This window comes from Sciurus vulgaris (genome assembly GCF_902686455.1).
Source record: "Sciurus vulgaris genome assembly, chromosome: 14".
NCBI lineage: Eukaryota > Metazoa > Chordata > Mammalia > Rodentia > Sciuridae > Sciurus > Sciurus vulgaris.
The window spans coordinates 31,210,987-31,227,590 of record NC_136475.1 but is presented as its reverse complement, the minus strand read 5'-3'; the positions used below and the strand labels follow the sequence as shown (position 1 = coordinate 31,227,590).

Below are 16,604 nucleotides of genomic sequence, written 5' to 3'. Positions count from 1 at the left end.
TATCCCCAGCCCCACACCTCTTCTCTTTCTTCTAGATTTCTCTGCACCAAGTGGCATCCTTGGAAGGCCAAGGATGTTTCTCAACCAGACTTCATCATACTCAGGGTTAACAAGGCAGAGCCTGTTTCCCCAAATTGTTCCTTCTCTGTCTGTGGTGGGTGTGTGGCCTATTAGGGTTGCTTCTCTTTAAGTCTCTATGTAGAGGAAAAGGAAGAAGCCTTCCAGGATGGGGAACCAGAGGCAGGCCAGAGCAAAGCCCGGCTGGGGTCTGGGAAGACTGCCTGCTTGCCTAGGAGGCAAGGGTGTGTATTAAAGAGAAAGAGATAGCAGTATTAGTTGATAGCTATTCAGCAATGCTGAGGAGATTAGAACTTCCTCATTGGGCAATTTTGGTCAGTTTCATTTTTCCCATAAAACACCAGCTCTTCCTCTACAGAGCTGGGGTTGGGGGTGGGAGTAGCCCTAATAAGAAATCAACCCCATACCCTTTAGAAAAAAGATAACACCCAAAACAGGAAACCATTAATACCCATCCCTTTAAATATCCAAATTTCCCCCTGGACCAGAACTAAAAGGAAGGCAAATTGTGTCATGGAAACAATATAAGGAATGGAGAAAGCAAAAGGTCATTCTCACAGAGATTCCACCTCAAAATGTACAGTGGACAGGTTGGGTCAGGAACAGCCCCGACCAGGAATGGCAGTGATTCAAGAAGGAAAGGCCTGAAGGTGAGAACTAGAAAGGGCTTCTCAGAGGCAGGTCAGGGAGCAGCCTTCAGCAAGTGCGGATTGAAGACTGGAATCTGGATCACCCAGATGAATGACAACCAGGCTGGTCCAGAAGGGCCCACCTCATTTCACAGGCCAGATCCAACTGAATGGTTGGGGGCCAACGTGTGGATCCTGGAGTCAGCCTATCTGGTCTCGGTGAGAAATGGGCCTGATCAAATAATGTCGAAAAGAGAACAAAAAGTCCAACTTTGACAATCTGTTTATCTAACAGGCTACAAATTCACCCTTGCATACATTAAGAGGTTTAAAAGGAAAGAAGAAACGATGAATTTCAATGTCCAAATCTGAGAAATTCATTATCATTCATCCTGAACTCCTGACCACTGCTGCCACCTCATTTTATAGCATCTATGCTGTCTCCCATTTTATAGCATTTATTGAACACCAATTATGTATAAAACTCTACAGTGTACAGAAACATAATTTTAAGAGAAATTACACACATAGTTTTAAGAGAAATTAGTTTTGGATATGGATGGTGGTGATGGTTGTGCAACAATGTAAATGTCCTTAATGCCCTTGAATTAAGAGTTAGAAATGGTTAAAATGGTAAACTTTATTGCACATATTTTATCACAATAAAAATTTTAAGAAATCAAGGCCCCTATTCTATAGAACTTTATAAGATGCTGAAGAATCTGGCTTAAAATAGAGACCAATGAATGCCTCTGGAATGCAAGGGGAGATGTGTCCTGGTAGATCAGAAAGGAGACAGGATGCAGGGCAGCCTCCAAAAGTGTCATAGGTGTCAGTAGCCTGTGACACCAGCATTCATTCAGAAGAGAGAGCTTTTGAGTTAAATCATCTCAGGTGATGAATGTTGACCTGGAGATCACAACGCGAAAAGTCTCAGAAGGTGTGAGCAAGCCCAAGATCTAAAATGATTACAAATTCCAATCAGGCATGGTGGTGCATGCTTAAAATCCCAGTAACTTAGGAGGCTGAGGAAGGAGGATCGCAGGTCCCGGCCAGCCTCAGCAACTCAGCAAGACCCTCAGCAACTCAATGAGACCCTGTCTCAAAATACAAAATAAAAAGGACTAGGGATGTAGCTCAGAGGTAAAACACCTCTTGGTACCAAAAAATAGTAATAATAATTATATATATATATGGATTCCAGGTGCCAGGAAGTTATTCAACTAAATCACTATATTACATAGTTCCTTACTGAATTGCTTCATATGATTTAACTCTATCATTTTTAAGAGCTCTTTATTTGTAATTTGCAACTTTTTATTCATAATCAATTAGTACAATATAGAATCTGAGATATTTCAAATGAGACCACAACAAATCAAAATAAGAAAACAAAATACTGAATTTTTTAGATGATCCTAGCATGAACATAACTATACAATTGATGAGAGTTAACGAGAGTCCCTGAGATGCAAGAAGCTGGCCAAATATGATCTCATTATTTCTAATCGAGGAATCACAGGAAGGAAGGACATGAAGACTACCCTACTATGTAAGGACCCCGTGCTATCACTAACCCTTCCTGGGCTGGTCAATTTCCTATCGGGTTGAGTTTCAGGAGAAAGTTTGTCTGCCCAGATACACTGTGCTTCCTGCTATTCCAATGAGATGAAAATATTGACATAAGGACAGCCATTCATTTTGCCTTGACTGTCAGGAAGCTCAGAGCTCTGTCCTTAACTCCAATTAAGTATCCTTAGTCTAAGTTTTTTCGAAAATCATCCTTGCCTGTTTGATAACTCTTGTTCTAGAAATCCTTTTACTGAAAGCTGACCCAAATCGCCAAATCCTTTAGTAAGCAGGCAGAAAATAAATAATACACGAATGAGCAAATGCTCAACAGTCATTTCTACAGAACACACCCTCCTGGCAGAAGGGTGAATTCAAGTGATCAAATAGGATAAGAAAGTGGATCTACAAGCTTAGAAGCATCAGAGCAAAGGATGCAAGGATACCCGAGGCACAGTCCCATTCCTTTCTCCAGTCTTTGAATTTCTGTTAATATCTAGAACCCTCTCTCCAGTTGGCAGTGGAACAACCTTTTAGCTTCCAGACCCCAGCTTTTTTCACACTGTTCTTGCCCTGAAGATACAACCAAATCATCTATCTATATTATTAGGCCAATGCTCCAACCTGGCCTCCTCAAAAGAAATTTAGGAAGGGCTGTGTTCTCTAGAAGTATGACTTAGTCTTGTCTGCTTTAAATTGATCACAGTCAGACCGAGGTGGGGCCAAGAATACTACGGATTAAGAATACATACCTACAGCTATCCACAAAAATGTAGATGAACCTCACAATGTAATGTTGGGTGAAAGGAGCAGACACAAAAGTGAGTCCTCTCACACTAAGTATGAAACAGATCTATGCTGTTAGAAGTTATATGATCACACTAAGTCGGGGAGGAGGGTGAGGGAGGGGCCTTAGCGCCAGAAAGTGGGGCTGACACCAGGGATCTGTTACTGTCTCTGGGTGACATTTGCCCCATGTGTTCAGTGTCGTGCTTTGGATTTTTAAGTGTAGGAAGAGAAAAAGGCAGGCGGCACTGACTTGGCCCTAGTCTACCTACTACACATGGTCAAAGCACAGAAGGAAACCCAAGAGGTCAATAGAGGACAATCCAGGAGAGATTCATTGTTTAAATTCAGCCACACACAGTCTTCCAGTGACTCTGTGCTGACACCACGGGCAACTTAGTTTTGAAAGAATTTCATATTTTTTGCATTATTCCTTTGCCAACGATTTACCACAAATCTTTGACAAGGAAACCAAGGCTTGGAGAAGCTTCCCCAAACCACAAGCCTAGTTCCTGGCAAGACCCACAACATCCGGTGGCCAGTTGACTGCCCCAACCTGGGGCACAGGTGTGCCCATCAGGAAAGCCAGGCAACTGCTACCAATGACCTCATTAATAATAATGCCCTCACAGACTCCTCCTGGGAGGGCCGAGGCTGTGCAAAGAGCAGCAAGTTTATCTTGTAAAGTTGCCAGGGCAAAACCAGATGTTTCTGATAAAGGGGAAAAGATGAGTTGGGGCGGAAGACATGAAGCAGAAGAACACTGGTTTTAAGCCCCTGTCCTCTGAAAAACAGTTGAACAAAAGGTAACAAATCTACTACAATACTTTCTTCAGATGGGATCAGGAGGCCCCTCACCAGGGCCTCCGTGCCACCTTGGGGAGATTCCAGCTCTGACACACCATGTACTCACAAGCCTCGGGCAGCAGGGTAAGTGTGGAGTTGACCAGGGAGGCATATGGGCCACTCCTCCAGGATCCTGTTGCACGGTTGTGAGTCACAGGGTTTCCTGTTCGTCCAGTTCTCACTCTCAGCTGCATTGAGTTACAGTCAGACAAACCTCAGGCAGCAGCACCTGTCCCAGGGTCCAGGAGATGGGCATTTGGGAAGCGTAGCCCAGGGCCCTTCTGTCCTCAGACATTGTGTTCTGGGGGTGGAGCAGCAGCGCAAAGGAATACTATATCGCAGGTGTACATAACCTGGCTAAGTCCATTTACCCATGGATATTGACTGAGCACCAAACTGAGTGTGCCAAGGCTGGCGTGGAGGATACCAGAGTGAAGGAGACACTAGCCTCTGCCAGAAAGGGGCTCAGCTCATGGATGGCAGGAGGCAAATATGCCAACTAATCTTTGACAGGGAAACTGAGGCTTGGAGAAGCTTCCTGAGAATAAGTTCCAATTATAAACTGAAGGTAAAGGCAGACAACAGGTGGTTTCTTTCACTGTAATAAAACAAGGACTTACAATCACTTAAATCACACACATCAAATCAATTCTAAAGATCCATTGTCTTGAAAAAAGTTAGAAACACATGAATGTATAGACTAGAATGTTCTCCTCTGGCCTAACAAACTCCCACTCACCCTTCAGCACAAATGGCCTTTCTCCAGTCCATGATGTCAATTCACTTCTGACACCTCATTTCTTTCATCCTCACTGGTCTCAGAGGACTAAAGGCACCAGCTAAATCTATGTCATATTTGTGATGCCCACAGCTCTCTCAACACTCAATATAAAGTAGGTGCTCAAGCAATCTTTGTTATGGTTACCTACAATGGGTAGGAATGCCAAGAGATGGAAAAGCAATTTGGCAAAGGGGAAGAGCGGGCTACTCCAGACTGACAGGTGCTCTGGGTCTGACCTTACTCTTCAGGCCTGCACCCTCACTGTATAAGATCCTGACATCACTTCCTCCCAATCCACCCTGCCTGCCCTGCCTAGGAAGCCAGATTCCCTAAAGATAAGACTCTGCCCACCCTAGACAGCGCCATGCCAGTAACCAGAGTCTGCCTGCTGAGCCTCTCACCCCTCAGTGACATCTGCACTCCCCACTCCTGCTGTTGCCATCTGTTCACCTGCTGAACCAAAATCCCTCTGGTTCTATCCCTCTGCTCCATGTCTAGTGCCAGTCTGTCCCACCCACCTCAAGATCACACCCACCATAGGTGAGGCACCCATATGTCCCAGCTTGCCCAAGACAATCTCAGTTGGCACCTGTGGTAGTGGAATGGCTGTGAATAGTACTCTCAAAAGTGGCCCAGTTTGGGCAATAAATTATAGGGTCCCCATAAGGAAGCCCACAAAGCAAATCCTGACTATGTTCTTAAGGAACCCACAGCTAAAAGATAAGAGTGCATACTACACAGATGGTATTTAAAAGACAAGGATCGGGAAATTGAGTTCCAGATCTGGTGCTTATCCTATAAAAGCTTGGGCTGATTCATTTAGTACTAGTACATAGCAGCTGGCTTCTTGAACTGTGAAAAGGGGTTTGGATTACATGATCCCAAAGATCTCTTCCCGGCTGACACATGACTCATAACCCCATGAAACTGAAGCAGAATCAACCATCTCCAGTCGTCCTGAGCAGCCCCACACTGGGGGTTAAGTGCATGGGCTCTGGAGTCAGGCTGCCTGGTTTTGAATTCTAGCTTATCCTTGGTTCTGAGCCTGATGTCTTGATCTGAATGATAAATAATAAAAGTTCATATCCTGGAGGGCAGCTTAAGGGTAGCTGGAGCTACTAGCTACTAGCTACTAGCATATGGTCAGAAGTCAACTCTTAGTAAGTATTGTACTTTTTTGTTACCTTTTAAGCCTTTTGTGAGGGAAAGGAACTGATGGGACATCATTGGAAGTCTTCATGGAGGGTTTTTATTTTGTTTTGTTTTTGTTTTGTTTGGGTACTGGGGATTGAACACAGGGTCACTTTACCACTGAGCTACATCCCCAGTTCTTTTCATTTTTATTTTGAGACAGGGTCGTGCTAAATTGCCCATGCTGGACTCAAACTTGCAATCCTCCTGCCTCAGCCTCCTGAGTAGGTGGGATTACAGGAATGCACCACTGCAGCCAGCTCACAGAGGGTACTGAGACAGGAATATTTGGGAGAGAGCAGAAGCAAGAGGAGGAAGCCCTTGAATGAGAAAGAAGAAACTGGACACAATAGCACAGGCCTGTAACCCCTGCAACTTGGGAGGCTGAGGCAGGAGGATCCCAAGTTCAAAGCTAGGCTAGCTAACTTAACAAGACCCTATCTCAAAATAATATAAAAAGGTCTGGGAATGTAGCTCAGTGGCTGAGCACTTGCCTAGCATGCAAGAGGCCTTGGGTTTAATCCCCAGTACAGCAAAAATTAATTAATTTTAAAATGGGGGTGGACTGGGTAGATATAGCTCAGTTGGTAGAGTGCTTGCCTCACAAGCAAGCACAAGGCCCTGGGTTCAATCCCCAGCACCGAAAAAAAAAAAAAAAAAAAAGGGGGGGGGGGGGTTGGAGAAGGCAACCTCAAAAGCTCTGATTAACCCTAATTAAAGTTGACAGGTACTCTGTCTGGCTTCATTCCTTCCCTTATCCAATGATATAGAGAAAATAAAAAGGTTGAGAATATGTCTTTTGAGAATACAGACCACTTCCAGCCTCCAGGGGTAGAGATGCTGAACACCCAGGAAGGCAGGGTCAAAGGAGGTAGGAAGGTGGATGGGTGGGCACCAGGGTTCCAGTGCCAGGCTCTCAGAGCCTGAATCAAACTGGTGAACTCTGAGATGAGCTTAATCAAGGTCCCTCCAGGGAAGGAATCTCAAGGGAATACTTAAAGATCCACAGACAACAGCACAAAAAGTCTGTGACCACCTGTAAAAGAGGGTGGCACTGTTCACAGGAACAGGGTCAAGACTCCTGACCTTCAAACTGGATTGTTTTGAGGTCTTTGTGTGTGTGTGTGTGTGTGTGTGTGTGTGTGTGTGTGTGTTTGGTTTTGGTGCCGGAGATTGAGCCCAGGGTCTTCCTTGCACATGCTGGGTAAGCACTTTACTTCTGAGCTATATCCCCAGCCCTTTTCATTTTTTTATTTTGAAACAGGATCTCATTAAGTCGCTGATGCTGGCCTTGAACTTGGAATTCTCCTGCCTCAGTCTGCCAAATCTCTGGGATTACAGGTATACACCAAACCCTGTTTCCAATTGGACGAAGACAAAAGCTATCCAAGCTACTCAAGGGCCAGAGAGTATGGGTTCTATACAGAGAATCCCTTGAGTTTTGTCAAGAAGTAGGGGCACCCAACTCTCAGCAGGAAAGAAGACCTGGGGTCTGGATATAAGGAGTAAAGAGCTCCCTGCTGAGACCCAAAGAGCCAAAAGAATGTGGGAGTAGCTGTTCCCTCCAAGTCCAAGTCCCTTCAGGGAATCTCCAGGAGTCGAGAGGAGCCAAACCTCTCATGGTCTGTCTTATGATCCTTCAGCCCAGTACACCTCAAAGGGTTTCCCCAGTGGGAAGCCAGAGCCTATGGCAGATGTGAGTAAGGGTGAGCAAGGATCCAACTGAAGGGAGAGGTCCAAGCAACTGCCCTTGGAGTCTCTATCCTTGGGCTCTCTGGAAACTTACTGGGGAACAACAGCAGGGAGGTTATTCACCAGTAAAAAGGAGTGGGTGAACTACAACCACGATCATATAATGCAGCTGTTTCTCATGGCATCATGAGGAAGATGCTTCAACCTGGGGTGCACCAATGGGCAAGGAATCCCAGAGAACACCAAATGGGGGTGTGCCTCATCAGAGAACCAGAATGAAATCATTTTAGAGGAAGCGATCAAGTTTGGCTCTCCTAAGCTCAGGAAAGACATTTTAGAAGCTGAAAGGGACAGCAAAAATGTTTCCTTTTTCCCCAGCTTCCAGCCCCACCATCCGCAGTCCTCTGATCAAATCTATCAGGAAGCACAAGCAAGCTTGCACCCACATACTGTAAAAGAAGTTCTTGGGAATTATCTAGGTCCAAGCAGGACCTCTTTCTGCTCCTGTCCAGCTGGGTAGGGCAGGAGGATATGAAAGACTGTGTCTTTTTTCCTTCTGTGTACTAGTATTTCATACATAATCGACTATATGTCTCTAACAGTTCTAAGAGCTTGACATATTAACCCTTTTTCTGTTTAATCTTTAAAACAGCCCTCTTTAGGGTGATATTCAACAATCTCTCCCTTTTACAAAAGAAAGACACTGAGGCCTAGAGAAGCTTCAAAACTGGTTCAACCCCAGGAAGCCTGTCTCCATATCTCACTACACAGCCTCTCCCAAGAACTGCTGGACTGTTCCTGCCCCTCAGTGGGTGTCACTGGCCCCTCTCCTCTGGTCCCCAGCTACAGTAGCTCCTGAGCTCGGGTTTTGCCAGCTCACACACCTGTCTTGGCCTTATACCTGGCAAATACCCAGCCTCCCTGGAAACTCCAACACAGCCAGAGGGAGATTCTCCCAAGGACAAGAGCAAACTTCTTTCCCACTGGTTTCCTGGAAAACTGGCACTGCCCTCATTTTTCTGGTTAAGAACAGAGAAACCTCACCTGGCTCCTGCCCCACAAAAGCTACCCTTCAGGGAGAGATCATGGGCATCTGTTAATGGCTGGGGACTGGTGACCTAACGTTAAATTCCTTATTGTAAAATCCTGTCTCCCATCATGATGTCCCATGATGTGACACTGTTGAGAGCCGAAGGTTTTGGTCTCAAGCAGGGCTAGCAACTAGCTGTACCGGCTCTGAACAATGCACTTGAAAACTGAAAGGAAAGAGGGCTATGTTCCTCTAAAGAAGTTTCTCAACCTCCATCTAAAAGGATTTTGAACCAGATAATTACTTATGGGGGAATGAGGTGCCACCCTGTGCACTGGAGGGTTTTTATCATCCATCTCTCAGCCTTTACTAACTAGATGTCAGTAAATCATACTCACCCACCAACTGTGACAACCCCAAATGGCAACACACATATCTAAAGTTGCCCAAGGTACAAAAATCACTCCTAGTTTAAAAATGTTGCTCTAAAGGAATAGTAAAAAGATACAGAACTCCATAAACCTGGGTAGGGTCTATAAATCTGACTCTTTTGCTGGGATAGGCCCTCATGAACAAAATTTTCTGACCCAAACTGTCAAAAGCACCAAGGTTGAGAAAACAGCTTTAGAAATAAGCAGCAACAGCGTCTCCAGTGCAAAGAAGAGGGACCATGTTAAGAGGCATCCAATGAACTCCAAGTTTTGCTTTGCCACGCCCCACCCCTACTGCTTTGAAATGGCAACAACAGACAACACACAGTGTTAAAAAACAAACCAAACTTGCTGACTTCAAAACTCCACAATGATAATAAGGAACCTCTTATCAAGAGTTGGTCTTTGAAACAGGAAGTCTCTAAACAAAGAAGGCCCACTTTCTGGGGCACCCAAGTTTTTTTTGGTTCATCAGATCTTCTTTCTCCAGCTGCCACATTGAACTCTGTGGTTTGTGTTGTTCTGATTGTCCCTAGGAAAGGGCCCTCAACTGTCCCCAAACTCCTCCCAGTACTAGAAAAGTTCAACTTTGAAAAATGGGGGAAAAAAGTAAAATGCTGACTTTGGCTGAGTAGCCTGAGGGAATTTTAATCCATTCAAGGGTAAAGTGCTTCTTAGTGAATAGGATTTTGGCAAATGGATGGTTCACAAAAGCTACAAAGTATTCTTACTACCATCAACAGCTGCCTTCTGAGCAACAGAAGGGGCTGTATTAAGACAGTAAAATGTTACAAACTGAAAAAATGACAAATTGTACCTGTTGTCAATGACAGCTAACCCAGCAGGAATTAATAGTCAAAAATAATCTTAATTTAAGTTTGAGCCAGTAATTTACTCCCACGATTTTAAGTCGTGGAAGTTAAATGGCACACAGTAGGTGTTCAAAATGTAGTCAAGTTCCCCAGAGATCTTTAACTCCCCACCAACCCATGGCAATACCCTCTTTAGGTTTAATGGCCATAAATTATCTTTTCCTGGAGGCTCAACTCTCCAGATAATTGAAAAGTGTCTTTGTTTCTGTTTCCTATATGGTACCCAGAGGGCCTTGCACTCTTAGGTTCTTTAAATAAATAAATAAATAAATAAATAAATAAATGTACGCCTTATCTGCCTTGACTCTGGTTGTTACCCAGAGGGCCTTGCACTCTTAGGTTCTTTCAATAAGTAAATAAATAAATAAATGTATGCTTATCTGTCTTGACTCTGGTTGCTGCTCAATCTTTCTGCTTCCAAGATGCTCCCCTCAAGTCCACAGTTGAAGGTCACTACTTGTTCATACAGCAAGGAGCCCTAAGTGAGCTCTGCATATTTCAGAATTGGTATAAAATGTCACCAGTCTACGCGCATCGATGGATAAAGGAAGGGGTATATACTTCACGTCCATAGTTAACTCTGCTCTGATTTTTATTCCTAAGAGACAAAAATCTTGTAGCATGTAGATTAATTTACCTCAGTGAAATGAATCCTCTATTTCTCCACAGGCAGTACACAAAGCCTTGATAGCTAAGGACAGGAAAGGCTCCCCCTTCCTCTCTCGCACTCGGAATCAGCCTCAGGCCATGATTCTGGTGAAAGAGTAGCCCTGAGAACTGCTTTCCCTTCTAAGGGTCCACCTGCCCACTCTTCACTCTGCTTCTTTCTCCAAGAAGGCCTCCTCTTTCATTCTTGCACTCACTGAGTGCCTACCTCATCGGCAGGCAGAAATCAGGTGATAAAATTGAAACAGCCAGGATTCTCCCTGCCCTGAGGAAGGAACTGAAACTGAAAACCACCAACTCTCATGTATGGTAGAAACGAAACAAACACAAGTTTTAAGTGCACCACTGTGGGCACACAGGAGGGGTAGAAAGCAGGAAAAGGAGGTAGTATTTGAGCTGGAAGGGATTAAGTTGAGAAAAGCTAGGTTGCATGTTCAGGGCCACAAGGGCAAGGGTAGAATGACCTGGTATGAATGGCAGGCACATAAGGGCATGGCAATTCAAGGCTTTGGGGAATAAAAAGAGGGAGAAGAATGAGGCTGAGATGAAGGATGGGGTCCTGGACATGTGGTAGCCAATACAAAGTTGTCGAAGGCTTTTTTGAAGTAGTTCAGTCTAGCTTCAAAAAGAGAACAGAATTGGAGAAAACTTAGGAGCCCTCTGATGTAACCCAAAGATCAGCTGACAAAGGAGTAGGAGTCAGAAAGGAAAGACAAGTGAAAACGAATTCAGGGCTCCCAACAGGAGCGCTAGTTCTATTTCTGGACATACTAAGTGGTATGAATACTGGCAGTAGACTAGCTACCAGTATCCATGAGTGGGCACAGGCGTAAGTCAGTAGTCCACTAATTTCCTCAGAGGTAGGCAAGTAGTGGCCATGACCATGGTGCTCTTAGAAAAATGAAAATAAGCAAAAAACCACCACAGTGCTCTTGCTAAAAAGCTAGTGACCTTGGGTAAGTTACTTTGTGCCTCTCAGTTTCCTTACCAGTAAAATAGAGATGCTCTTAATAATGGTACTTATCTCATAGGGTGGTTTAAATGTTTTTGAGCTAACTTATGTATAGAGCTTAAGACAGTGCCAGGTACAGAGTAGATATTCCATGTTTGCTCATAAGTTCCAAAGTTTCAATTGGCAAAAGTGAGCAAATAACCCTTACTCTCTCCCTAATGACTAAAATACTAGGATTGTCCATCGGGAGACATGTGATCCTGATGGGACCAATTCTGGGCAGGTGACCCTAAACCTTCCATGCTCTCAAACTAGAATACATAAGACGACATCACCACAGAAGGATTTCAGTAAAGTCCAAATAAACACCTTTCCAAAAGACTATAAAAATTAAACTCAAACTTCATTCTCTCCTAATTCTTCCTTCCAGAAATTCATTGTCTGTGATTCTCTTCTTACTTCGTATGTAACAGCTGAAATCAAACTTTGCTCACCTAAACTAAGAGTCTAAATCCTAGGTCTGACACCTGGTGAGTTAGTTAAAGGCCTGATTCAATTCTGCCCCCATTGGTAACTTACAGGAAATACATCCAAATGTTCTCAGGGACACTTTACAGGCTGAAAGGTGGCTCCTAGAGAGGAGAATCCTACCAGAGAGATATTGTCACTTCATTGTGCCTTATCATAATTCTGTAAAATGGAATTATGAGGCTGCTCTCATCTGCATCTTCAAAAAGAAATAGGAAGTCCAAAGGGGCTCAAGGTCCTGTGGTGAATAAGCCACAAGACAAGGATTAAAACACATTTCCAGATTCCCTGGCTAATTTTCTTTCCACTTTGAAATCTGGGGAGGTGAACCCCATTCCAGGCCCCAAGAATGACATGACTCCACAGTTCCAGTCTTAACCTTTTCATCTGAACTATGGAAGAGTAAGCTAGTTCAAGAATTCAGATGTCCTGGAGCGGTATTCACTCAACTGAGACCCCCCTGGGATTAATGGTTCTCCACTTTGTATTTTAGGGCTTGCCAAGAGATGAGTCTTCCCCCACAGTTAATTCCTATCTTGGGCAGAGAAGCCCACAGAAATTGCCAAGATCCTGCCAGCGCAGAGACATGCTTTTAAATAAACTGAATTAAAGTGCAGGGCCACATCCCAAGAAGGGGTCAGAAAGTAAAGACGTTTACTTTACAGAGTAAAATTCAGCTAAACCAGCGTTTCTGCCTCCTCCTCGGGTCTGAGGTGCATCTGCCAAGGCTCTGGAAACATCAAGATTATAAACTACCATTCTTTCCTATGCCCTCAAGACCGCCAGAATGGGAATATGAGCAGCTCTCCCCACAGAACGATGTCAAGACATTTTCCCTAAATATGTGTTCCCATCAGACCCTGAAATCTCAAATATGTAATTGAGCAACGCTGTCATTGCCTCCCAGCTACAAAAGAAAACTCCCACCCCACCCCATCCACCATCTCAGGCCATCCCCTCCCTCAAATCATAGCCAAGGACTCAGGCCAGGAGCCAATCCCCTAATCCCGGGTATTTCAGAAACCCAGTTCTCCCCCGAGTGAAAGCGCCAGGAGCCTGGCCCTAACTAACCCACCCCCATCTTCATACCCTGAGGCAGGGAGAGGGAGGCTCAAGGCAGGGCCCGAGGCTCTTTCTTATGTAAATGAACTGGCTGGCGGGCCGCCGCGGGACTAGGGTCTGGGGGACTGCGGAGAGCGCAATGGGCACAGACAAGTCGGGGCCTAGCGCAGGGAAAAAGCTGGTTTTCAGAACCACAAAATCCCAAGGAAACTGGGAAGGGGGAGGGGGTCCTCTCGGAGCAACTTTTAAGGGCAAACCAAAAAGTAACAAAAAGTCCGACCCTCTCTCAGAGGCGGGCCCGGGGGACGCGAGGCGGGGCAGTCCTGAGGCAGATCTGCTAGGGGGATGTACGCCCCTCGCCGAGCCTCAGTTCCGGGCACCTCAGTTCCGGGGAGGGGGCGCGGCGGCAGAACTCGTCTGCGAGCTTTCCCGCTCCTTCCTGGGTAGTCTTTTACTCTGGTCCTCCTCCGCGGGGCGGTGAGGAACTACAAGATGAACCGCACGCCTCTCAAACGCATCCTTAAGCGCTGGAGGCCCCCAGGAGCCCCACGCGGCCGCGGAGCCTCCTCCCCCAGCTACAGTTCTCCCCACGTGCTCTCGCCGGAACTCAGGCTATAGGAGGGGGGTTCCTCCCACGTGGGCCCAACAGCCCTTGAATACGTGCCGAGCTACCCGCCCCTCCAGAAAAAAAGGGAAAAGGGGTAGGGGGAGACCGCGAGCGCGCGCGGGACAGCAGGGAGGAAGAGAGCCGAGCGGTGCGCGAGCGCCTGCGTCTCGCACGCGCGCACAAGCCTGCCAGTGCCTAGCGGACGTGGCTCCTCGCTCCCAGGAGTTTCCCAGCTACTCAGTCTTTTTCTGCGTCCCAAGCCCCGAATGAGGAGGAAGCGGGCCCCTGCAAGATCCAAGAGTTTCCCGGAGAACACGCAACTTTGTCCGGAGCGAGCCAAACGCCCCCGCCCGCAACGACTTACTTTCTGCACTTGGTTATGGTTGAGCTCCGTGAAGAGGCAGGCGATCATATGCGAGGCAATCATCCTGTTACGGCCAAGCGGCGCGGACTTGGGAAACTGAGGCGCGAGCGCTTGCAGGGGAGGCGGGTAACGCGGTCCGACTGCTTTGTACGCGGGCTCGGTTGCTCGGCGGGAGCGGGGATTCCTGGCGGTACACCGAGAAGGTTATCGAGGGTTGGGGGATCTCGAGTCTCTAGAAACAGGTTTTTGGAGTCAAAACTGCTAGAAAGGCGCCTAAGTATCACTCCTGGCGACGTGTCTGGTTGCCCAACGTCAAGGCGCTAACTTCTCCCACAGGGTCACTAAGGCTCAACTTAGGAAGAATCACAGCCCGACTCCACTAGGGCGATCGGACTTCTCAGGCTCACTCGCGCTATGCTCCCTCCCGCGTATCTTAGCTGAGTGACACGGCGTTGCCAGCGATGGCCTGGGACTCCAGCGCTGGGGTTCGTGCAACAATGTGGCTTATTGAGGGGCTGCCGGCTTAGGGGCGGACGGGTCAGTGACGCGCGCACGCTCATTGGTCGCTCAGGGAGGGTGTGTGTGTCCGCGGGCCGCCCGCCGGCGCGGAACAGCCAATCAGCGCTCACAGCCCGCGGGCGCGGCCGCTCAGACACCCGAGCCGGCAAGCTGCAGAGACGCGCCTGGGGCGGGGGGCGGGGCCGGGCGCCCGGGATGGGACGTGTGTTCCGTGGCAAGAGGCTGGAACGCAAAGGCGCATGAGCCACCGCCGCGTCAGGCTCGGCTACGGGTGGGGGGCGCGTGATCGCGGGCCGAGGAGGTGTGGAACGACTGGAAAGATGAGTCACTGGACCCGCACACGCCCTGGCCCAGTGGCGGAGAGGGACACTGTCTGGTATCTGGGGATCATGTGAGGGACTCCCATCACCCGGTCACATTTCTGAAGCATCTTGGTTCTCACCTATTATGGCTCAACCAGTCCGCGGAACGCTGATGTGAAGGAAGCCGCCTTGACTGCTTGCTTACTCTGACAGGCATTATAACAGTCGGCCCATTCAACCCTCAGACCACTGATAAGTTGTGGGTTTTACTAACCCTGTGCATATGAGGAAACTGAGGCACGGCGCCGTTAAGAGATTTACCCAAGAACTCATGGCTAACCAGTGGTGGATGGGAAAAGGAGCATATCTGTCTTGACTCTTAAGATCCTATTCTCTTTCCCATTTTCGTATCCTTCCTTTCTAGAAGCCAGAAACGTAGAAGGCAGGAAAGGAGTATTGTCTGCAGCTTTGGGACTAATGTGGATGAAACTAAGTGATAGTAAGTATGTAACGGATGATCTTGGACCTGGGTGGGATTAGGTGGGGTGGAGTGGTTTAGGGATGCTTAGAGGAGCAGGGTCCACAGCAACAGCTAATACCTGATTCCAGATTCCAGATTTACATAAATTGGACTGAGGATGTGTCTCAGTGGTTAAGTGCTTGCCTAGCATGTGCAAGGCCCTGGGTTCAATCCCCAGTATCAAGAGGAAAACAAGAAATGAATGTTCATTGTAGGGAAAAAAGAATATACAGATAAAACAGGAAAAACAAATGAAAGCATCTATGACCCCACATTTCAGCAAAACTTATAAACTCTGTACCCTTGCCAAATACACATCCTCACTACTCTTCCCCTGTACTTTGTCAGGATTGGGACCAAACTGCTTTGGTCCTAGTCACCATAATGGCCTCCATGTTGAAAATCTTGTGTTCTCTTCTGTTCCTGCCCTTTTCTTTCTCCGTCTCTCAAAGATGCTGAGGACAGTTGTTCACATCCTGCATCTGGACACACCTTCCTTGGCCAGTCAGAGCCTGATGCTTCACTCTAATGGTTTCCCACTAACCTTACTCCCCGGGCTCCTCAGCCCCTGTTTTCTATACTAGTGAGTACTGGAGTATTCCCGGGCTACCTTCCACCCTATTCTAATCTAGTTACATTCTCTCCCTGGGTGATCCCTCCAGCCTTGCGACTGTTATGTCATCTACACATGGTGACTCACAAAAGTAAATCTATAGCAAGCACCTCTCCCAGAGCTCCTACTTGTTTCTCCAACTGCCATTTGTCATCTCCATGAAGTGACAGCATTGCACACTTAATATGTACAATAATGAATTCAACTTTTCTTCCCAAATCTTTTCCTGTCCAGGTATGTTAGCAAGTGGCATCACTATTCATCTTAATCATCCTTGACTCCTTGTTGCTACTCACCCTCACACTAGTCAATCCATCAACCAGCAATCTGACCTATCAAATTGACTCTGGGTATGACCATTTTCTCCATGTCTTTGGACACATCCTAGCCAATACTACACCACCCGGCTTCCATTCTGGCCTACTTCCATGCACACTGATCCCTATAATGTCTTTTTCAATAGAAACCAAAGTCATGTGTTTAAAATACAAACCAGAGACAGGTGCCATGGTGCACACCTGTAATCCCAGTGACTCGGGAGGCTGAGGCAGAAGAATCAAGAGTTC

At 46.7% G+C, this 16,604-nt stretch overlaps 1 protein-coding gene across 3 annotated transcripts in view; it reads right to left on the bottom strand.

Annotated features, from left to right (window-relative positions):
* The window catches only part of HK2 (hexokinase 2), a 58,237-nt gene extending 43,628 nt beyond the window's left edge, over positions 1–14,609 (bottom strand). The window contains exon 1 of one of the 3 annotated variants that reach the window (XM_079110385.1): positions 14,085–14,609. In XM_079110385.1, coding sequence (XP_078966511.1) covers positions 14,085–14,147 — 63 coding nt within the window. In that variant the 5' untranslated portion in view covers positions 14,148–14,609. Of the gene's footprint in view, positions 1–13,393 lie in introns of all 3 variants that reach the window. The other 2 variants (XM_079110386.1, XM_079110387.1) reach the window with 2 other exon arrangements.
* Positions 14,610–16,604: the final 1,995 nt, after the last annotated feature.